Source organism: Netta rufina (genome assembly GCF_964035555.1).
Source record: "Netta rufina genome assembly, chromosome: 1".
Taxonomy (NCBI): Eukaryota; Metazoa; Chordata; class Aves; order Anseriformes; family Anatidae; genus Netta; species Netta rufina.
Genome location: NC_140123.1, coordinates 195,567,669 through 195,592,322, shown reverse-complemented (window position 1 = coordinate 195,592,322; position 24,654 = coordinate 195,567,669). Strand labels below are relative to the sequence as shown.

General features: G+C 34.6%; 1 protein-coding gene across 2 annotated transcripts in view; it reads right to left on the bottom strand.

Annotated features, from left to right (window-relative positions):
* Nucleotides 1-5,589: 5,589 nt before the first annotated feature.
* GNAI1 (G protein subunit alpha i1) overlaps nucleotides 5,590-24,654 on the bottom strand; it is a 34,285-nt gene continuing 15,220 nt past the window's right edge. Inside the window, exons 2-9 of one of the 2 annotated variants that reach the window (XM_084300842.1) lie at nucleotides 19,549-19,591; nucleotides 19,299-19,440; nucleotides 15,104-15,261; nucleotides 13,952-14,080; nucleotides 8,593-8,722; nucleotides 7,165-7,318; nucleotides 6,033-6,247; nucleotides 5,590-5,932 (exon numbers count right to left, since the gene is read on the bottom strand). In XM_084300842.1, the coding sequence (XP_084156968.1) occupies nucleotides 6,057-6,247; nucleotides 7,165-7,318; nucleotides 8,593-8,722; nucleotides 13,952-14,080; nucleotides 15,104-15,261; nucleotides 19,299-19,440; nucleotides 19,549-19,591 (947 nt within the window). In that variant the 3' untranslated portion in view covers nucleotides 5,590-5,932; nucleotides 6,033-6,056. Of the gene's footprint in view, nucleotides 6,248-7,164; nucleotides 7,319-8,592; nucleotides 8,723-13,951; nucleotides 14,081-15,103; nucleotides 15,262-19,298; nucleotides 19,441-19,548; nucleotides 19,592-24,654 lie in introns of both variants that reach the window. The other variant, XM_084300841.1, reaches the window with a different exon arrangement.

Here is a 24,654-nt window from a genome sequence, read left to right as displayed (position 1 = left end):
TTTCAGGCTCAAAAATACCCCATGCGGAAAGGAGCACAGCTATTTTCCTCAGTATTTATAAGATCAGGCCTTCTGGGCTTTAAATACACATGCATCTCACAGCCTCATCTGGGAAACAGGTATGCAGCTGAGACTGTATGTACCTCAGTGTGCCTCCTCCCACTTGGAGCTCCACACAACAAAAACAGATGCAAGCACATACAGAAGACTTTATGCCACATCACTCTCCAAGAGCTGCTTTCTTTCAAATATTGGACACAGCTGTCAAGTTCATCACAGAGTATTCTCTTTAAAGCTTTCCCAGAACATCAATCTCATACGCCTCACTGACTACAAACATCTTGAAAATGTTTTTAGTCTCAGTAGATGATATAGTTTATGACTTTCTCTGATCCCTTCCTTAAACAGACTCAGAAGGCCAAGGACTGACAATTTCATACGGAATTAAGTTGTAAGTAGAAAAACAAGGCAAATTAATGATATTTAAGCTGAAGCAATGTAACTTGGCTAGGAAAGATACTGGCAGAATCTACAAGCAACAACTTCAGAATTTAACAAAATGTACTCACATTTCCACGAGCAGTATCTGACAAATTGGGCTTTTTTTTTAAGTAACATTTTGTAATTATGAAGGAATAAAACTGTATTTTTGTTAAAGATTAGAAATACTGGAAAGATCACCAGAAGTTGGATGTGATGAACTACTCCTGTTATCTTACTCCAGATATCTTAAGATATCAAAAACAGGACAAATAATCACATCTTAAACACAAGTTCAAATATGCTTGCTAAAATAAAGTATAAAAATGAATATAATTTGTATATACCTTTTCTGGTTGTTGGTGTTCCATTTAATATTCTATAGTATGCACTGTTGAACCTCAATTTCTTCTTAATAAATACACATATACACAAGTATATAGAAATTTAACCTTTGTCAATTCACATCGAGTAAAATTTAATATTATTCTTTGTGGAAAATTATCTTGGTTTTATTAATAATGCTTTTGACAAAAGTTAAATTATTTCAAGTTTGTGATCTATGTAATCAAAATGGAAATAATTGCACCTTTGTTTTAATCCACACACACACACAAATCTGGCATGCAAAACAAGTATAACTTAGTTTCATAGTGATTTTAGAATAGATTTTTGTTTTCTTCAACTGATTTCAGAAGAATCAGTATGTTGAAACAGGAATAGTCTGAACTTGTGACTACACCTCAAAATATTTTTTCATAATAAGACATTACAGTTCAAGTTAAATAATTACACCTTTGAGTACAAATTAGCTTTGAGTGCAAAGCTAATGGATTATTTGTTTCAGTTTAGGCAACTGCTACTATATGCTGACACATGGCCTAGACCTTCTGAACATAAAGTGGTATGATTTGAAACGTCTGTCCCACTCAGCTATTTGTACATTACAGTCTCACAGTGCCTTCTGATTCTTGCAGAAACAAGGACACTTATCTTTAAAAGGTGTTTGAGATGTGCCCTGCGTCACTGTGATCAGACTCTGGAAACTAAACTACACCTGCTCAGGTTCCTGGTTTGCTACTTTTCTTCATGCTTTCCAAAATACATCTGTACAGTTTTAAGTACACTTACTAAATCAGCCTGTATATTCCTACATTACTGATACAGACATTTGCATGATGTCTGTAAGCGGAATTAAATATCAGTATATTCCACAAGACTCAAAGTAGCCATTCTTGCGATGTCCGCATGCAGGACAGCCCAACCATGAGTGGGAAAGCACACTGGCAACACCTCTTCCCAAAATTCTCTATTAGTGAAGAGACAGACAGAGGAGATAGGAGGATAAAAAAGTGAGCTGGGAACAGGAAGTTCTGTGGGGCTGCGATGACTTCCGCTGACAGCATATTTGGTCTTAACCATCTTTTGTTCCACCTACTGTCAAAGCAGCTTCTTTGCAAGAACTCTAGAATCAGAGCTGGAAATGGTTTTCTTGCATCTATGCAACTTGAATTTTAAGATTCCTGTTTTTCAGAGACCACAATACCAACTTTTCTTTTTTTTTTGCAAAAACTTCAGGTACACCCTGGTATAGATAAGGACTGGTAATTAAGACACTCACGTGTACGTGATATGTTCCCGTCAAACTTCCACTTCCTGTTTTGCCATCTCATCTTCCTCGTGAGTATAATCTCTTACAAGCTATGAACTATTCAAGCACAAGTTCCTTACAGCCTCTTGTTGCACCTCCTACTTTTTTCAAAATGAAATAGTCAAAGAATTGAAGTTTGCAATCCTGGCATTACTCTTTGACCCACAGGCTATTAGTTATTAATATGAGGTATAACAACTTGAAGAGACATCCACGCCGTAGGATAGCTAGCGTCTTGGTAGGGTTTCCTTTTTGCTTGATTTGAAACAGGAACTTATTTTCATTCTTCCCAATTCTAAATGCATACTTGTTATCATGCTGTTCAGCATGCTACAGATTATTTCCTCCCCCCTAAGGTTTCATGTAGAATTTAAATAATGAAGCTGCTAATTGTGTACATCAAAACAGGAGCTGAAATCCAGCAAACACTACTCTCCCTATGCTATGAATCTGGACTCTGTCATTGAATTTAGTAACTACTTCATAGACAAAGTAATCTTCTATCAAATAGGTAGCATCGTAAAGCCACATACCAGATGTTCCAAACCCCATTTCCTCACAACTGATCTTCTTAAAAATAACAATGCTTAATGATGGCTGTGTTTTAGTTAGAGATTTCAACCATGGACAATAAGCTCACAAGACCCTGGAGGCTCGAGAAGCCTCCATCGAGCTACAATTCCCTAAACATACTAAATTGTTAATAACTTAAAATAGTCTGAAGGAATATCTTGATAGTAGAAGGAGCTGCCTTGTTTAATGCTAGAAAAAAAAGCAGTTTGCCTGGATACTTTTTTGTGGAAAAAATTCAAGGAGTGAAGAACTGGAAGAGAACAGAGGCTCAGACTGGTGAGGCTCAAGACTGTCCTCAGACCAGCAAGATTTACTCCTTTGTTTCTTTCTTTCGGACTCTTCAGACTGAGAAGGAGCTCACTGACAGAACAGAGATAGAGTGAAGCCCTATTATAACTGCAGTGAAAACTAAGCATGTAGCTCCCACCATTGCATGTAAGTCCTCATAGCTTTTCCTAGACCGGCAGGTTAAGACGATAAACAGCTTTCATCTTAGGACAAAGAATGATCAACTCCATTATTCAAGATACTCAAACAGTTTTGCCCAAAGTAGTTAAGACAAGTCCACTGCAGCATGTACCAACAAAAAAAAAAAAAAAAAAAAAAAAAAAAAAAGTATGTAGTTAAAATTTATGAAGCTCAGGCAAGTTCATATGATCAGTCAAATGTAAGTAATATTCGTATTGGCATTATTCTGTATCATCTAATTACAACCTAAAAAGGAGAAAGGATTTATATCAACAGTCTGCTTAGTTATTATTAAGATCCGTTGGGCTGAAAGACAAAGCTAGACAAATTCAGAACAGAATCAAAGTATTTGCTTTCAGTACAGATAATTATTAGAATATGTCATACAAAAAATATATATAACTTTTTATCATATCACTATTGTTAACATATACAGGAGTTCTCAAATTAAATTTAACAAATTAATTTCTACCAAAAACCTAATTTTGGAAAGTTCTTGATGGATGTGATCAATTACATACTTGGCCTTTAATATTTGAATATGAACAATTTTTGTACAGTCATTTTATAAAACTAGACAAAGAACCACTACAGAGAGAACATCCATAAGGAAACATACCAGCTGTCAGCTCAGTAAGTCAAAAAAGACAAGCTCATCCTCCTGGACTCAAAAACAAACGTATTTCAGAATTTTGTTCTGTCTTAAGACACAAATATTGCAGAAAATACCAATTAGGAAATTCCCAAAATTCTCAAATTGAAGCTGTTAGGAACAGTAGTTGTGGAAAAATATTTAGAAACTAAACTGAAAATGACAATTTTATGCTCATTATTGTTTTTGTTTCTTGCAAAAACTTTTGCCTTTGCATCTTCTAATTTTTACTACCTAGTTATCTCCATAGGATGGATGCAGAAATATTTCTATCAGCATCTTTAAGGAAGAACATTTCTTTCAAGCAAGGCACAAAATTTAGATTTATTTATGCAATTTGATTAATCCCAATTTTTGTTTACATCAAGTACAAAAACCAACTTGAACGTAGGTGTAAATACAATTTCCACAAAGTAGTTCAATGAGATTTAAAATCAGTTACATATCCAGAACTGTAAAGCACAATTAAAAGCAGCCCAGGATATACAGATTGTTTACGATAACTGCTGAAAGATTTCAATGTATGAATATATTTAACAACCTCCAGTAATAAATTAGAAATTCCTTTCTAACCTTTCATTTGAAACACACGTAATAATTCTGTACCTAAGAAAGGAAACATCAAAGCATAAGAAGTGCAGTTTTACTTAAGCTGAGGCCTAAATGAAACATATGCACAATTAAAAATTAAATAACAGAACAATGAGTTGAATATTTTGGTTGAACATTTCTAAGAACATATAAGCTATGATAATATAGAAAAATAGCAACAGATTCAAAGACTTATTCTTCAGTGTACTGTAGCTGCCTGGAATATTCTAAACAAGTATAGAAAATCATACTTCCAAGTTTGGTATGTTTGTATTTTCTAGATGACATACATTTGAGACAACCATCCATGAACTTATTTACAAATAGAAGCTTATTCCTTTTAAAATAGGTATAAAAATCAGTTTTGGCACTAACCATAAGGCAATGGATGACAAATACCTAAGATTGCAAGTCACATAATGAAAGCACAACCAGAAGAAAATCATAATCTTTAACTTATTATTTAAAGAGAGTATGAGACTTTAAATATCACTAAATTAAAAAAAAAAACAGTATCTGCAAAATCACCGAATCACCTTACTCAACATAATGAAGATTCTTTTTTATATGCAACAAGAAATTGCTTTAATTCTTGAAAACGTTGTGCCATGTCTAGTTGGAGAACTTAATATTTCTGTAGTGATTAAATTATCAAAATCGTTTTAGTTTTATTACCAGAAGATAGCAAAGAGTTAAAGGAGAACACAATTTTAATTCTCAATAATAATAATAATAAAAAAAATCATATTACTCTGAAGTCCTGCCTTTGTTAATGGCATTTTTTAAAGACCATTCACTCCAGTGAGTAAAGACCACAGTTTCTTTTTTTTTTTTTATTTCTACAAGTGTATTTGTGTATTTTTAACTTCCTTTTTGCATTTCCATGAGTTTCAATAATAGCTGAACCTTAAAATTCAATTTCTCAGTGTTGCCACGTTTGTGCTGCAATGACTGTAAACCCAGATTTCATAAGCTGTGAATTTAAGTTTTAAAAATATTTTTTTCATTTACCCTAAATTTATAAAAACGTTTTTTTCAAAACTTAAGGCAAAAAAACAAGTTTTATTGGTTAAGCTTCTTTAAATGTGAGCAGGTGTATGAGGCTGTTTAAATATCAAAAAAGCTAACGTCATATACAGTATTACCAACAAAAGTAATAAGGCAGCATGCACCCTCAAGATGAAAAGAAAATTTAATTTTACAAGATGTTTAAATAATCCAAAGGCAAAAAGTGTCTGTCTCCTCTAACAGTATCTTCATAAACCATGGAAATTTTAGAGGACATCAAATTACTAAAATATTCCGTTCAACGTTTATACAAATACATTACTACAAGTTTACATACAGTCAAAAGACATCTCAGTGTTACCTAAGTAATTAAATTTACAAGACAAACATAAATAAAGCTGTTAAAACAGGCAAGTACAGTACTGATCTATCATTCAGCACAACATATTTTGTATTTCTTTCAACTTGAAACCAATCAGATTAGAATTGTGCGAAGTCATTCTTCAAACCTAAAAATAAAATAAAGAGAATTAAGTATATGTATGCAAGTTTCACACAACATTGGCATGTTCCAAATGCCTAAGTCCTTTTTTCAGGCATATAATTTACCATTTAACAACCTCTTCTCTGTTCTTAGAATAAGCCACAGTCTTTAAGGTTATTTTTAATAATGACATCAGTTACAGCATCGAAAACAAACTGCACATTTTTTGTATCTGTGGCACATGTGAAGTGAGTGTAGATTTCCTTTGTGTCTTTTCTCTTGTTAAGATCTTCAAACTGACATTGAATGTAAGCAGCTGCTTCTTCGTAAGTGTTTGATCCTAGAAGGAAAAAATTACTCAGGTTTCAAACAGGAAGAACAAGATGTATATTATATCTTTGAGGGAAGTTATTTCCAAAGAGTAACTTAAATAAATAACTACTTAAACCTAAAAAGGAGTATGCTGATTTAAGTAACCTCACTTTACAACAAAGTGAGTAACCTGCTTTACAACAAAATGTATAGGAAACCCTCTGGACACATTTTTAATAATAATAGACTAAGGACTGCAGGAAGAGTATTTACTGCAGTGGTAGATGGAACAAATCATTACTGACTAAACGCTCTTCCCTAGACTAGGATATTTTATTTCCTTCACTTTCACTTTTTATATTTTTAACACGTTTGTTTATTTCCAGCCAACGTCCATTAAGTTACAAACAAATAGCATACATATTTCTCCTAAGCCTTTTTTTTTTTTTTTTTTTTTTTTGACTCCAATCTAATATCTTCCGTACAATAGAACAGTCTGGAGTTACAATGAAAATGATACATAACTAGTCTAAGACTTATTAGATAAACTTTTGCTATGTATTTCCCGAACAAGCCAACTACTTCTAATATATACTCTCCCTCAAATAAACTCTGATGTATGCTTAGGGATTTCTGCTCAGTTAAAAAAAAAAAGTACAACAGACAGGAGGACAACAGAATAAAAAATGGGCTAAATAGATTAGGTTGACAAGCACTGCAGCAGTAATGTAAATGTTACCAGTGGACCAGCATTATTTCATCTGGTTGAAAAGATTAATCTTACTTCAGCACTATTTTATTTGTGATTCATAAAAAAAAAAAAAAAAATCTACCAACTTAAACTGCATTTTACTGAAATAATTTAGACACCTAGAGTTATTAAATTCCTCCTAATTTGTGCATCAAAAATAAGGAAATTACTTGACATTTGCCCATTCCCAATACCTGCATATTCAGGGTAGCAAATAGTGAGAGGACTCCTCTTGATTTTTTCTTCAAAAAGATCTTTCTTGTTCAGGAAGAGAATAATAGAAGTGTCTGTGAACCATTTATTGTTGCAGATACTGTCAAACAACTTCATGCTTTCATGCATCCGATTCTGTAATTTGGAAAACAAAACACAAACAAACAAAAAAATCTTACTGTATTTTATCAGACTTCAGCAGTAAAAGCAGGATACATATGTTTTGTTAGCCACAAATTAACTAGGTAAGTTGTAAAACTAAATCTAAATTTCCAGCATGCAGAACCATATTTTACCAAGAGAAACACAGAAAGGCCAAAGAACACTTTCATGAACCTAACGATTTTTAATTTTTTTTCCAACATAAATGATTCCATGATACAATGAAGGTTTAAGCAACTGCTTTTTGATTTTTCTTTTCTCATTTCCAGGCTTAAGTTTTTTCTAATTTGATAGGAATTTTTAGTGTGGTTTGACGTTTTGCAGTAAGGATATTATAGAAAGGTTTCCAAGTAACCTGAATTTGCCTTACACTTATTAGACCTTTTGAAAATTGAAAATTAAATTCTGCATGTAGTCAAGATTCCAGCATAAGGAAAGGAGTAGTTCCAAAGAAGTAGAGAATTAAAAGAGCAGGTTGGTGGATTTAAAAATAAATAAATAAATAAAATAACTCTGTAGAAAAATTATCTAACGTAAGTAATTTGGCAATGCTTCCAGCCATTTACGTTGCAGGATAGCAGATATGACCTATTTTAACAACATTTGACTTGCTGTTTTTTTTTTCTTTTTTTTTCTTTTCTTTCCTCCTCCAACAGCATTTTGCAAGAAGCTACAGAACACGAGGACTCTGTTAATGATTTACACACAACAGACTAGCATCACTTTCAACTACCCAGATAATAAAAAGCATACACTCTGTGCACATTGATGTGGGAGGAGTCACATCTCGAAAGAAGAGAAAGCATAGAAAAGGAAAAAGAAAAAGAAAGATTTCTACAACTAAGGAAAAAGAACTGAGTAAAACATTTGGGAAGAAGAAAAACATGAAGGCTGAAGAAATGAAACAAAACATAGGAAAGTAGAAAGAGAAAAAGCCATTTCTTATTATATATTGCTAGCACCTTTAAAAATGCTAGGATATGTACTCCTGACATCCTCATTAATTTTTGCATCCTTTGAAATATGAAAAAATGCAACTGAAAGAATACTTGTCTTAATGTACGCCTGAGAATATGAGGAAGTATTTTTGAAACTTGAAAGCACAAACTATCATCATTTCTCTAAAACCTTTCACACAAAGACTATGTATTATAAAGGAGTACTACTGTAAGAGATACTGAGCTTTCCTTTCAAATTTATTCAGTTTCTATATAGCAACTACACTACTTCAACACCAAGGTACTTGCCATTTCCTCATCTTCAGCCAAAACCAAGTCATAATCACTTAACGCCACACAAAAAATAATTGCCGTAACACCCTCAAAACAATGAATCCACTTCTTCCGCTCTGATCTTTGGCCTCCAACATCAAACATTCTGTAAAACAGAAGTACAAAGCAGGAAATGAACTTTGGAATTTCCAGCTTTCTGAATGTTACGTGATAAACTCTGAAATCATCAGCTGTGCAAGCTTGATCAAGGAATTTTGAAAAACAGCATAAAATCTGCAACATTTATTTCAATTTAACATCTCAGCATAAAAACAACCTTAAAAAACACTTCGAAGTTTTACTATACATTTCCCAAAACATAAGAGAGTGAGTTGAAAGGTATATAAAACTGCTTATTTATAAATAAATTGTACAATTACAAATAACTTTATTAATGAAATTAATTGTAATCTATAGAAAAAAATACACAATGTTAGCTTAAAAAAGTGCAAACTATATGAAAGTTTTTCAATCTTTCTCCCAAATGAATGAAAAGTCTTAAGTAATAAAAGGTCAAGAATATAGAATTCTTTACAACTAAGGGCAGAGCTGCCTGTTTCAGTACTCAGGAGAAAAATGTTATACTAAGAAAGTTGGACACAAACACCACTTTATTATTGTTGTTATCTCAGTATTCTGAATCCAAATCTGAATGTAAAATATATTTCTCAGTTTTTCATATTTAACTTGGAATCTCTAAAAACTGATGATTTTCAACTCATCTCTACTAAAATCTATTACAACTTGATTTTTTCAGCTGACCATGTTTAAACAGGTTTTTTTATTTTTTTATGAGACACTAAACATTATTTTAAAATTATCTTCTTAAAAGACAAAATAGGCATCAAATAATAAGGAATAATGATAATTTCCCCTCAAATAAAGACACTTTTTGGAAATGCAGTTAGGTGGAAAAAATAAGACATAAAGGTGTTTTGTTTGTTTGGCTTTTAAGTTCTCAGCTTTACTGAAATAGAGTAAAAGGAAAAGACCACACTCCAGAAGTTAGCAGCAGATGATCAACAAATTACTACTCTATAACACTATTTGCTTTTCTCTGCCATCTACGTACTTTACTGGCCATTTCCTAACTGTTCTGAGCTAGAGTGACTGAACTTCTCATATCATTATGTACTTCAAGTATTTTGGAGGCCAGATATAATGAACTAAACCAATAAAATAAATAACTTCATCAAAAAGAGGGTAACAGTGCTATCCTGAAACAAATGTACATAGATGAATCTTCTCAGTAGGACAGAGCACTGACTTTTTCACCTGTCTCTTTCCTGTCACAGAACAAGAAGTCTTGTTTCAAATTCTTGTGATTACTTACAGTTTCAAAACAATGTGAAAAGGTCACCATATGACTTCCCTGGCTTGCTTAACAAATACTCTATCATGCAAAAATTGAATTTTTCCTCCTAGTTACAAGGAAATGCAATTATTCCTTTTAAAAAAGACCTGACTTTTAATGTCCTCAGTTGATTTTTTCAAGTAATTTTAACTTCCTTCTAAGTTATCATGAAGAAGCAGAGAATTCAGTAGGTACAAAAATGTTAATATGGGAGGGAGAAGACAGAAGAGGAAGAACAGGACAGACCATTTCCTACAACTCCATCCAGTTTGCTCTAAGTAGAAAAATAGCCAGCATCTGAAAGGAAGTTGTCAGGAGCAGGGGGTCAGCCTCTTCTTGCAGGTAACTAACAGGACCAGAGGGAATGGCTTCAAGTTGGGCAAGGGGAGGTTCAGGTTGGAAATTAGGAGAAATTTCTTCTCAGAAAAAGCAGTCAGGGACTGGGACGGCTTGCCTGGTACAGGTGGAGTCCCTGTCCCTGGGGGTATTCAAGGAAAGGTTGGATGTGGTGCTTAGGGACATGGTTTAATGGGTGACATTGGTGGTAGTGGGATGGTTGGACCGAATGATCTTGGAGGGCTTTTCCAACCTTAATGATTCTATGAAAGCCTTATTTGGTTATAGAATGACATATGACCAGGGAAAGAAATCTAAAGTAATAACTGTTAAGATGCATAATTATAACTCCTGTAAAGGTATTCCAGCATGGACTGAATCATTCAGTATTATACCAGTAATAAGGCTACCACACTGAGGTCTTTTGGTAGTCAGCATGGCATGTAGGCTTGAACAACAACATATCTCATTGTTCATAGAACATACCAGAATATAAATAAGAAAGTAACTAAGAAATTAAGAAAATTGTTCCTTGTACATTTTCTGTGGATACTAGCTTTTAAGGAACATGATAAATTAGAAGCTTTATACCAATGGCAGAACTGTAATATCAAACTGCATGGATCTCAACTGGATTAAGCATATCACAAGGCACCACTCAATGCAAAAATATTATTACTAAGATGATAACTGAGATGTGTAAGGAAACATGGCACAAAATTGCACATGAAAAAAGAACCGTGTTGAAAAAAAAAAACTCTTTCAAAGAACTGCAAAAATATGACATCCTCATGCACATCCTCGTGCATTTGGTGCTCTTACGGTATTTCATGGTCCTTATGCCAACCATCATTTTGACTTGTGCAGACTACATTGCCAGGATAGATTCTGGGAAGTGAGGGAAAATGCATAAGACTGAAGACTTTCAGAAGATAAAAGAAAGTGTAATTTTCAGTTTATATGAGCAGATGCTGATTTTCACCAGAAATCTTTGTTTCAATTCAGAATAGACTCTCCACCAGTGGCATTATTTTACCAATGATGCCTGGTTTTGGGTTTGTCTTTTTAACAGTGCACTGAAATGTCCAGTACTTTACAAAAAACACCTTTTCGCACTCATCTTTGATTTTTTTTTTTACATGCTAAAACTTAGTGCTAGGTGAAGTTTTGGCACCAGCTGGACAGAACATCTCAACAGAAAGTAGTAAGAGCCTGATGGTTTGGCTTTTGTCATGAGGGTTCTTTTACATATTATATCAGTACAGAGAAAGACAGGCACAGAAGAATAATTTGGCACACAAAATTCTTCTTCAAAAAAAAAAAAAAAAAAAAAAGATAAGGTAGCAGTATCTTTCCAAATAATTAGCCATTTCAGAGTGGTCTCAAAGCTCCTAAGCCCTGCATCTACCCCATTCGAAGCCTGTATATATAGCCTGTTAGGTCACAGTCCCAGCACACAAACACTGACAGCAGCTGCCTAACCTGCAGACAAATTTAAAAGTTTTAAAGAATGAGAAGCTTAAATGCTTTACGTATTTCTCCTCCCAATGTGTGAGTGTTTTGTGCAAGCCCATCCTTTGCCTCTGGTTCTAAAACTCATACTGCAGTCAATGGTTCAGCTACTCAAAAGAATCATGTATTGCTTATTCATGATAAATTTGTCTACAACAAACTACACGAAATACAATGCAGTGCTGGAAGAAAGTTTGTAACAGCCAAATCTACCTCCCTTATCTAAAGAATGATGTCATTAAAGAAATGCTTTATTGACTTTCCATTCCATTTACTTAAAGAAAGCAAACATTTCCAGTGAGATTGGTGGCTATGCCATATTAAGACAAATTCACTGAACTAAAGGTAAAGCACTAAAGATGCTTCTGCAGTCATCACCCTACTTATCTATGTTACTTAGCTATATAGGTAGCTCTCTCAAGGGTTTATCAGCAATTGTGCAAATTTAAGGATTTGTGCAACGTATTTCATTAGCATGTTGTTTTTTTGTAACTAGTGTTGCCAGATTTGACATGCTCTGCTTCTTTCAGGTTATTTAATCTAAGAATATGATTCCAGTACCCATACAAAATATGAAAAGTGTGACATAGGCCAAAAGAATACCAGTTATTTATTGTGATTTTTGAGTTTGTTAAGGTTATACGAGTCGTTTATTTTCTCCCTCCAAGCCCCAACCTTGTAGAAGACTTATTATTTGACAAATATTTTAAGGTAGGGTGGGTGGTTACCAAAAAAAAAGGTAAGATAACTATCTGGAAAGTCTCACTTTTATTAAAACTGAAAGCATCTTTGATCATCTCACTTTCCTGTTTTCCCCAGGTTGTAAGAGGAGGTGTGGGGTACAAACTTAGATAGAAAACCAACTGATTTAGTGTACTACATAAGATTAATTGAACGCCCATCAGCTGCAACTTGTCATTTTTAGACATCTTAAATTGTTCTGAGTCACTAGATTTCTATTAAATATATATATATATAGAGAGAGAGAGAGGGAGAGAGTGAGAGAGAGAAAGAGAGTAGAGAAGGAAACATTAAAAGAAAAAAAAAAAAAAAAAAGGTTTGTCTTTCTGACCAAAATCTGTTGGAAATATTATAACCTCTAACAAAGTCTTCTGCTTAGGTATACTGTTATGCAAGCGATAATCCTCATTATTATTGCCCATTTAATACGTTCCACAAAAACATTTTCATAAGCATTTTCAAAATCATTTCCAAGATTACTCCTTAAGAACTTAAAAAGAAAAAAGGATTCCTCAGAACACTTTAAGAGCTATTATTTCATGGAGGAAAAAAATGCGTACACTTAAACCCCTAAAATTAAGAAACAAAATATATTTTCCACAGTACTGGTGATGTTGAAACATCAATATTACAACACTTACTAAGCAATTACATAAAAAACAGAATTTTCCATGACAATTCTGAACAAATTTACTCTATAGATGTTCTGACAACTACGTCTACACAATCTAAAATGTACATACAATGCAATTTTTACTGAGATTTCTCTTCATTCTTGCTAATCAGGAGTAGTTACAATAGTATTACATTTATATTATTCTTTGCTTTCATCATGGATGTCTTAGGACATAAAATGGTCAGAATATTAATGTTATTTTGTAAACCTCACATCACAGGGAACATAAATCACAGTCCCTCATCACTAAATAAAGTACTACCTTAAAAAACTACCAATCAGTTTTGAATTCAGTTCTCCATGAAAATTGAGTTGTTGTTTCTTTAACAAGAGCAACAAGTGTTTACAAGCCTCCAGTTCTACAACAGAATTTAAATGGAAAAATCTGATAGCACAGCTACATATTAATGCAATACAATATTGAGTATTATGAGATTTGATTTACATAGAAAGTGTCTTTACAAAAAGCTTCCAATATAAACAAAGCATTTATTACTTAGTATCTCCATATTTATTATGAGTTATGATAGGATTTCAGATGACTCCCAGTTGCCTTCAGAAAATTGAGCCAAGCATGAAGAAGCTTTTCAGCTAAAAGAAAAATAATCAAAATTGTGGCTATACAAAATTTGCTAAATTGCATTACTGAAAGTGTACCTACAAGAACTTTACAGAAGCCATAACAGACAGATAAACATGCAATATAATTTACATACTTAAAGTGAAGATCTTTGAAAGTAAAGTGAGTTTCCACTATTCCTGTAGTTTTCACTCTAGTCCTGAGAACATCCTGTTGGGTTGGAATGTAGCTGGTTTGTGCTATTCTGTCCAAGTCATTCAAGTAACTGAAGATAAAAATAAACACTGCTTTCAGTTATTCCTAAAATAGTAGCCAGATAATTGCAAACAATCACAGAAGTCTTAGGTCTATTCATTACATTGTACCTGACTTTTATATGAACTCTCTGAGGTAAGACAGAAACGATAAGACACAGATTATTTTCCTGCTAATTTTTTTTTTTTTTTGAAGTTTTAGATACACTTTCATCCTAGAAGAAAACATACACAACTGACCCCAATAGAAAGAATTATCATCAAATTCCAGGATGTAAATTTCCACATTTACCAATTTCCACGTTTGTTCCACATTTACCAATTTTATTTGTATTAACTAGAAGACAACCTTAATTTTTGTAACCTCTTAGTGAACTACAATTTTCTTTGAACTATAAAGCAGAAACTAATTACTCTGGAACTGATAACAGGTGTGAGAAGGACAACCCAGTATGTTGGCCAGAATTAATAAATATTTTTAGACAATGCTAAATATATGATCAATATAACTTTGTATTGAGAATTTCTAATTACACATTTTTTACAATATTAAACTCCAGTCACTGATAATTAATATTAATATTGTGCTGCATACCAAGAAGCGTGAAGTTTCTCATAACAATACAAATCTTACTTGTGCTTTTTTCATAGTGATAGAAAATATATCAAGTTCTCTCTTTACTGTAACCAGAAGTTTGCAATTTTCAGGATAAAATAATATGATTAAAAGACCAACTTTCTTATGAAATTGGGGAAGAATTTTTCTTAAACAAACAAACAAACAAACAAAAAAACACTGAACAGAGGAGGTAAGTCATCCTCCAAATTATTTAAATTCAGTTATACCACACCTCTTCCTCTCCACTCACAAAAGTTATGTGCACCATTCTGACCCAAAGCAGACAAAATCTTCGTCTAGGTACTTCTAAATTTTCTATTTGTATGGGAACAGAACTGCGCAAATGTTAGCCTTTCCTTTTATTCCTTTAGCTACTACTTGAAAACAGAAGTACTGTTTGTCACATAGTACTTACTAGGCAGCAGAGTCATTAAGCTGGTATTCTCTAGATCTGTTGAAACAAGCTTGTACTCCACTGTCTTTCCACAGTCTTTTGATAACGCCAGCAAGCTCTGCAGTCATAAATCCTTCTTCTGCTGCTCCAGCTAACACAAAGAGTTGACGAGCATCATCCTTTAGTGTGCAAACAGAAAATGGAAAGAACAAACATTAAGAAATATAACAAAGGCTATATCCTTATCCTGTCACTCAGGATTAATAATTACATTCAGTAAAGGAGTAGGTTACTTAACCTAGTATACATTAATGTAACCAAACAAAAAATGAAAGAAAACGATTAGTTTTCTACACATACTATGACTTCCCACCTTTTTTCAACAACATAAAAAGACAAGGCAACTCAGTTTCACATAAGATGACAAAACTTCTCATCAGTTTGTCACTTGAAATGAACTTCTATAAATGGAAGTAGTAACATATGTTAAAGTCTAACATTGACCTTATGTGCTTAGCATATGCCAGAAACTGAATAGAACAGTTACAATGCATATTAGAACCTTTGGATATGCAGATGTATATTGACTGCAGAATACACATTAATTGTGTAACATTCAAAAGATTTGTTTGGAATTGACAAATATTCATTAGTAAAGAGAAATATACTTAAAACTTTTCCAGATAAATCAGTTACACATATCCATCAACTTAACTATTCTACATAGATCAAGGTTTCTTGGTAACTCCATGTCAAGAAATCAAGTGGGTTTTTTGTTTTTTGGTCACATATTTTGGTTTGTTTTTAAGAAAAATAGCAATTGGTGCATTCATATAATGACTGCCTCTGAAAATGAGGCTATTGTAGTACAGGACATCAATCCAGCAGTCTCCTTTAACAGAATTTGAATAGTTGTCTAACTTATCCAATTCTGACTGAGAAAAGAGACTAAAAATGTTAGATCTGTAAGATACTGGAGAAAAAAAAATGCAGCAGCTGGGTAGAGGAAAAACATATCCACATTAAAAATATCATGTGAGTAGCTGCCTGACTGTAGTTACAGTTTGTATGTGATCTATTGCCAAGGTGTGCCAGCCAGCAAAATCAGCATACTTGTGGCCTGTAACTACTACCCACAGCATGTACTGTTTGTCCAATAAATAAAAGAAAGAACAGATGAAAAGGGAAAAAGAACAAAGGTGAAAAGAGAGGGGTTTAGGTAAATTAGCTGGGAACTGAATTTCAAAAAAGAGAATTAAAAATGCAACATGTAAAGTTATTCTCACAGAATAGCAAGTATAGATACTGATGCAAATCTGTAGAAAAAAAAAAAAAAACAGTTTCTATCACCTTTGCTGTTCAAACAATAAGCTGTGAGGAATAACATTTTCAGGATAAACATGGAAAGTAATGGTTATTCTAAAGAGATTGCCTGCTGTAGGCTTAAATAATCAATGGTTTTATGACAACTAACAGGGAAATTGTTTGCAGATAAATTGAGTAACACTGATATTCATAGCCTGGAAACAAAAAGTCAACTCAAGGTAGACTTGAAGACATTTACACCTATCTGTGTGTATAAACAAGTAGTTATACATATAAACAACAGGTAACTAAGACATAGGTCTTGTGAAAGCTACATTTCTAAAAATGGACATTTGTCAAAAAAATGATCAGAATGCTGATTATTTGTACATCCACAAGAAAAATTACTAATAAGAGTTCAGTGGATTGCAATAATAGTTGCATAAAAAGAAAGAGCATTAAAGATCAAAGAGTAGGATAGTCAGATCTCACTGACTGTAGCTTCAACAATATGCCCGCATAAAAGAAACTTGAATAACAATTCTGGTTTTGAATGTTGTTTGTGGATGAAAATGTCAAGGATCTACAACTGATAGAAACCACAGGTCTTGAAGGATGAGCCAATATATTACAATACATGACAGAAACTGGAAATCGTCAGCCAGTCCTGTCATGAACTATTAAAATGTCATTTCACACCTACCATGGTCTGACTTTACATGCAAAACTTACTCTGTTTCAAATAACTCTGTAAGTTCTCTCTCTATATTCTCTAATATTGTGGGGCTTTTTTTTTTTTTTTTATTGCAAGGGTGGAAGAGGGAGCAAGAAGAGAATTAGTTTCTATTTTTAAAAGCCCAACTATTAAAATAAGAAGTGTTATTTGTTACCCCCATATACCTTTTTTAATCATGGCAAGTACTAGATACCATAAATGATATAGGACCGAATCACAGAATTTCTAGGTTGGAAGAGACTTCAAAATCATTGAGTCCAACCTCTGACCTAACACTAACAAGTCCTCCACTAAACCATATCACTAAGGATATAACAGCTGACTCCTGTTTTCATTATTAGCCAATGTTAGATAATTTCCTTTAATCACACTGCAACAAGGCTGCTTCCATTCAAGTCTAATACTGACTTTCAACAGCAGTGTTGCTCTCTAAAGAGACCACAGATCACCAAAACCTGCCTAGGTGCTAGGGGATAGGCAGTTATTTCACAACCATCCTCGACAAAAGTTTCCATTATCACTTATATTGTTCTCTGAAGTTGACAGATTATTTCAAGTTGATACCATACATAGAACAACTTTCAAAATCTTGCTAGTTACTTTAGCTGATCACACCTAAATTCACTCCTCACTCTCTTTTCTTTTCACATGTATTTAGTAACAGGCATCTACCACCTGTCTTTTCCAAACGTTAACTGCCAGACTCTAGGCAGGACTTCATCAAACAAATGCTGAACTAACATGCAGTAAGATACCACTCCTGCCCTGGCAAACTTTGGTCTCAAGATACAACACAAAACATGAGAACAATGCTAAAGAGGAATAACAAAACAACACAAAGCTTTTACTAGTTACATTTACAGTTAAGCAGGTTTCAGATGGAATTAACATATGTATATAAACTAAAAATGATGAAAGACTTAAAGGAAAATTGTCTAATAATTTACATGTGACTACCAAACCGACTTAAGATTTCACTTACAACTTCAATACCCACTTCACGTAACGTTTGTCTTTGTGACGCATACCCAATGCATCAAACAAGGTTATTGAGGTCACACTTTTTTAAGCCGTCAATAAGATTTTGAACAGAAGTCTTTATCAAGAATGAAACATTTGCATACTATTTCTTATTCTTCAAGACTCCCCCCCCAACTGTAATTCAATCTTAACACAATGAAAAGAACCTAATTATGACAGGATATCCTTCCAACTACCTTACATATTTATTTCAATACATGAAGAATGAAATTTCTTCCTCCAACCTTCCTGCAAGATAGCTGATATCTATACTAGTTGGCACCCCCTCTCACTAATGTCTATGCAAGGAAAATAAAGCCACAAATCCTGAATTAAATTACAGTGCTGTTCAGACTAGGAACTTTGGTGATATATATCAGCACTGCAGCACAGAGTGGACTCCTCCAAACAGTGCACAAGCAAAAACGATTAAGGAAGCATTTTATAGAGAGATTTCGAGCATCTATCCCCCTGACCAGACAGGGACACAAACAGATTCACCACAGGTAAGAGTACAGGGTTAGGATTTGAGAAGATAATAAGCAAAAAGGATCAGTTCTGAAGACTGTATCTAATAAGTGGATGAAATCGGATTCAAAATGTACAGGAAAGCCTAGAAAAGATCTCTGATTTCTTGGGAAAAATCCCTAATCCATGTGGTATGATGAAAAGAATGGATAGCAGCAGCAGGTATCCAGCCTGTGACTTAGAGTACAATAAAGTTATCCACACTGGAAATCAGTATGTAATGGGATCCAGTCCAGAGGTGGGAATGTTTTAGGCACTACTGTGCCTACAAGTCGATAGAGAAGTGCAGAGAACAGATAGATGCCTACCTGCCTACTAATAAGTATCACTACACAGCTTGTTGTTTTTTCAAAAAAGCCCTAAGACTCAGGTGTTTAGTTCTCCAAATTTAGATACACTTTGGAGAATTGTATCTAAACCAAATAGGTGTTCTGAATCAATGAAGAGCTGATTGCTCTGTAGAGCATTGTGCAGTGATAGAAAACTAAATGACATTCATCTTTATCAAACCGTCTAACCTACAAAGATTTTTAGATAGAAGAGATTTTTTTCCAGGAAATAACAATGGACAAAAAATGAAAATGAATTTTATGAACTTTATATGTGCATGTGTACTTCAATACTCACAGCCCTGGTTGGATCACCAAAGTCTATCTTCAACCTCCCCATTGCTCTAATGATAGCAATAATGGACTGAATGGTGTTACTGTAGACAACAGCTTTGTACTGTTTACATTCTTCTTCTGAATAACCAGCTTCATGGATAATCCTACGTAAAGAAAATAAATAAATTCTCTATTCAAGTAAAAAAACAAACAAAAAAAACCAACAACAACAAAAAAACCATTTCTCTATAAATACATTTTACCGTACTTACTTCATTTGTTTGACGATTGTGCTTTTCCCTGATTCACCAGCTCCTGCAAAATAAATGTGAGAAAATTCATTAATTAGACTTCTACTCATCTTTGACAAGGCATTTAAAGTAAGTTTCTACGTTTCAAGTACCTAACCAATGTAAAGAACTTCGGTAGTTCAAAATGTGCTTCCAGCTGGAAGCTTCAAAATCAAGACATTTTAACATTTTAACACTCAACTCTGAAAAGTTTTTGTAATGCAAACAGATCACCAATTGTCCAATTTCAATATGACCAAAGGAATTTCTAACACCTTTAAAGTTCACTGTGACCAAAGGAAATCACTAGTAAAGGCAAGAAAAAAAAAAGGATAAAAGGGAAATCTGAGAAACTATAAAGCCAGTCAGCCTCACCTTGTTCCTCAGACTAATGATAGAGCAAATATTCCCATAAGTCACTTCCAGGTCTGCAGAGGACATTAAGTTGTCTGGGAAACACTAGGAAAGATTTATCAAAGGCAAACTGCGAGCAACTACCTTGATAACTTTTTTTATTAGGAAACAGCTGGTTCTGTGGAAGTAGAACACCAAAGGATGTTATTTACTTTGTCTCCAGTAGGGATTCCAATGCCATCTACCATAGTATCCTTGAAACAAATTGCATAAATATTGATGTCAAGGTGTCTGAAAACCTGTATAGACAGCCAAACTTAAAGGCTAGTGATCAATCACTTAAAATCTAAAATTTAAAATCTAATCAGTTACAAAAGAGAATCTTCGGGTGCTGATATTGGGTTAATACTATTTAAAATGTTCATCAATGACCTTAAAACCAGGATGGAATGCTCCTGCATTAAGTCTGCAGACATCAGGCTTAGATATCAGGAAGTAGTCAAAGTGTTGGGAGAACAAAAGTGTTATTCAGAGGGTCCTCAACAAACTAGAGCAGACAGGAACCTCGAGAAACTGAAATAAAGCTGAACTGAAACAAAGTCCTGCACATGGCACAGAATAACCCATGCAATAATACAGGCATTAGATTAATGGGTTAGGGAACTGCCTTACACAAAATGACTGCTGGATCAATGACCTGAACAGTCAGCAGTGAGCTCTTGATGAAATGAAAGTAAGCCACATTCTGAGCTGCTGTACTGGGTCTGTCTGGAATAGAGACATAGCAGCCCAGATAGTGCTGTATTTTAGATTTGCGGTTAAAACAGTGTTTCTAGCACACCAGCATTTTAACTATTGCTGAAAAGTGCATGCACAGCATCAAGGCTTCCTCACTCTGACCCTGCCACTAGGCTGAGGTTACAGAATCATAGAATGGTTTGGGTTGGAAAGGAACTTTAAAAAACATCTAGTCCAACCTTTCTGCCATGGGCAGGGACACCTCCCACCAGACCAGGTTGCCCAAAGCCCTATCCAACCTGACACTGAACACTTCAAGGGATGGGGCATCCACAGCTTCTCTGGGCAACCTGGTCCAATGACTCACCACTCTCATCGTAAAGAATTTCCTCCTTATATCTAATCTAAATATTCCCTCTTTTAGTTTAAAACCATTCCCCATTGCCCTATCACTACACAAACTTCTGATGTCCATGTAAAAGGCTTGCTTTTGACAAACATACTTCATAGAGTAGCAACAGTTCTCAGATTCTGAACAGTCACAGAAGTTCAGTACCAGGATATTAATGTAAACAGAAAACAGCACTTTACAGAAATATAAAGATGAACACTAACCTCAACAAGTTCCTGATAAATACCACACATTTTGACAACAAGACAGATTCAGGAACAATAGTTTTACTGTAGAAGGCAAAATCGATGCATACCTTCCAAGAACCAGGGGGCATCATGACAACATCAACACTTGTAATGGCTACCAACTAGAAGACAAGGCCTCTTAACCAACATTACACTTGCAAAAATACAATTATGGAAGTTATTCATTACTGTGACACCTGAAGCATTTATAAACTAAATACTTCATCTATAAATAATTGTGTGCCTCAGCACAAATAGGTGTCAATGGTTTAATTTCATGAATAAAACTGATCTTTATTTTGCTTTGGTTTAATATCTTTATTCAGATCACGTGAAGAAAACAAATGGAGGTTTTTTTGTTTGTTTGTTTTTTTAAAGCTTCATGCTAAATTGCCTGCAGTTTGACTAACAACTTTTATAAAATATGTCAGAAAATGACATATTTTATTCACTGTCCCATACTGAAAGGAGATTTGCTATTTTTGCATTCCAGAAAGCAGAGCTCAGCCAGGCTTTCAGATAGACGCAGAGCTGCACTGATATAAAATATCATTTCCTTTATCTCAGTGTGTTCTGTACAGCAAAATGAGAACTGTTGTAGGAAGTATTACACGGGAGCAAGCAGAATTAAATATTTCATGTGACAGCTGCACATAAAATGTCAGAGATGGCCATACTGTCACTATGAAACCCTATCCAAATTTAGACAGACTTGAATGTATGTTCCTCAATCATCTAGTAAAGGATACTATTTATCACTTCTGGTACTGGCATATTTGATTTCAGCTTCACTACTGCCAATAAATTTAACACTGAGAGCCTTATTGGTTCAGACAGTAATATAAAAATATTATTAGAATAGTAATAATATAAGAGAAAATGATTGATAAAAGGAGATGGCAGTGCTGCTCTGACTAGAAAAGCAGCAGTCTTTCAGTTCCAAACTTGAAAGAATGGTGGGGAATTTTTGTTTGCTTGGTTTTGAATGAAAGTAAGTTAACTGTCAGGTCATCTCCACAGGACAAAAGGCAGCTTTAGGAACTGATGAGTATTTTCATCCCTCCTGCGTACTTGGTGTCCTTTGTAATACATCATAGGAGCTCCTCAGTAAGACAAGTCAGAGGGCAACATATCCTATGAGAATCCCATTTAAAACAGAGTTGTCTTCAAAGCTTTTATTGACATAATCCAGTACATCACCTACGTCTAGTACTCTTATTATACCTGTTTGCCAGAAGGCAGATAGATCTTTATGCTTCATTATGCAAACTGACAGTGTGGAAAAAAAGTATGTCCACCTTCATCAGCACAACTGAACACAGGAAACAGAACCATGTTTCCTGCATAAACCCTACTATATAGACACTAAATTGTCATTTTTCTTTTGAAGAAAACTTTCAGCTTTGGAAACAGAAGGGAGAGGAAAACAAAATGAGGCTTCTTTGTGTGGAAATAGCTTAAAAAAAAATAAAATTAACAGACCAACTGTATAAATAGCATTCTGAATAAACTGAGTAGGGCTACCAACACTCAAATCTAAGAAACAGCTAAACAAATGTTTGGCTCTCCAAGCTTCTATCAGGCCAATTACACAGTAGACTTACACAAAATATTAAGACAACTACATGAAACTTTAGCAAACATCATTATAAGCAGGTTTAATACTCATTTACTTTCTAAATGGAGCATGTCTGTATTAAAAAAATAATTTTAAAAAGTATTTTTGTAATTTGACTATAAATAACAGGTCGGCAAAAAATGTTACTTTAAACTACTCTCAGTATCTCATGATTTATTATCCCCCACACTGCCCACATAATAAGTATTCCAGAACTACAGATTTCACAAACAAATGTTTTATGAACTCAAGCATAGAAACTGATGGTTTTAAGCTCTAAGATCTTGACAGTAACATTTCCAACTTGTGAAGGACTTGATAATTGCTTACTGAAGAAGCTACTCATATACCAAAATAAATAGCAGTCCAAACTATTTCAAGTACATAGTATCCCTCTTTAGAAGAAACCAACTGTTAAGTGCAACCATTTCTAATAGTACAAAGATATTCCTGGCAACGTAACACAAAAATAAATGTGGATTAAATTTGAGTGAAAGAAATACTTGGTAGAGTTAGATAAAAACTGATGAGTAGAACAAGGCTGGCTTTGAACTATCAAATCAATCTGAAAAGGTACAGAACCTACAAACAAGTAGAATAGTCTTGTATGTTTCCAGAGAAGAGCTCAAGTCTGGACAAGAGTAATTAATGTAAAACTTTCAATGCGTGCTTGTCAGCTCTTCAGACTGTAAAGAAGAAGACTTGCATCAGACCAGCTTAAATAGACAGGCAAAGTTTATACTAAATAATTAAATTGTTGGATTAATCCACCGTAACACCCTTTCCCCACAACTCTCCTACCCGGTCTTCCACCAGATATTACCACTTTACAGTAGCAGATACAAGGTGAATGGTGCCTGCTCCTCAGCTATCCCTGAGGACGGCACAAGCAGAATGCCCAGTGATTTCTGCTGCTTCTGCTATGGGGACAATAACCTCTTACAACATCACAGAATTGCCAGACAGCTCGCAAATATCACCTCTTAAATTTATCACTTCATGAAACGTTACCAGAAATGAGACTTCTATTAGAACTCAAGCTGTTAATCATTGTTACTATATTCAAAAACACCTACGTGCCAGCTAGTACAAGAAAAACAGTGAAAACTTTGTTTCTACATATCCACTAGACAGGCTGACCACTAACTGAAATATTCGCCCACACCAGCCTCTACACAAATATATTGGTCTCCGGTCTCTCTACACTCCTCACAGAGTTTATTTTTGTCTTGTGCTTCCCCCTTCACCCTTTCTGAAACCACATTGACAGTTATGCTTCTTAATCATAGAATGGTTTGCGTTAGAAGGGACCGTAAAGATCACCCAGTTCCAACTCCCCGTCATGAATTTCTTCCTAATCTAAATCTAGTTTAAAGCCCCTTGTCCTATCATTACACCCCCTGACAAAGAGTCCCTCCCCAGATTTCCTCTAGGCCCCCTTAGGTACTGCAAGGCCGCTGGAAGGTCTCCCCGGAGCCTTCTCTTCTCCAGGCTCAACAACCCCAACTTCCTCAGCCTGTCTCCATAGGAGAGGTGCTGCAGCCCTCTGATCATCCTCTTATCCCTCCTCTGGGCTCATTCTAATACGTCCATGTCCTTCATGTGCTGGGGGGCCCAGAGCTGAATGCAGGGCCTCAGGAGGAGTCATATGAGAGCACAGCAGAGGAGGACAATCACTTCCCTCACCCTGCTGGCCACACTTCTGTTGATGCAGCTCAGGATGTGGCTGGCTTTCTGGG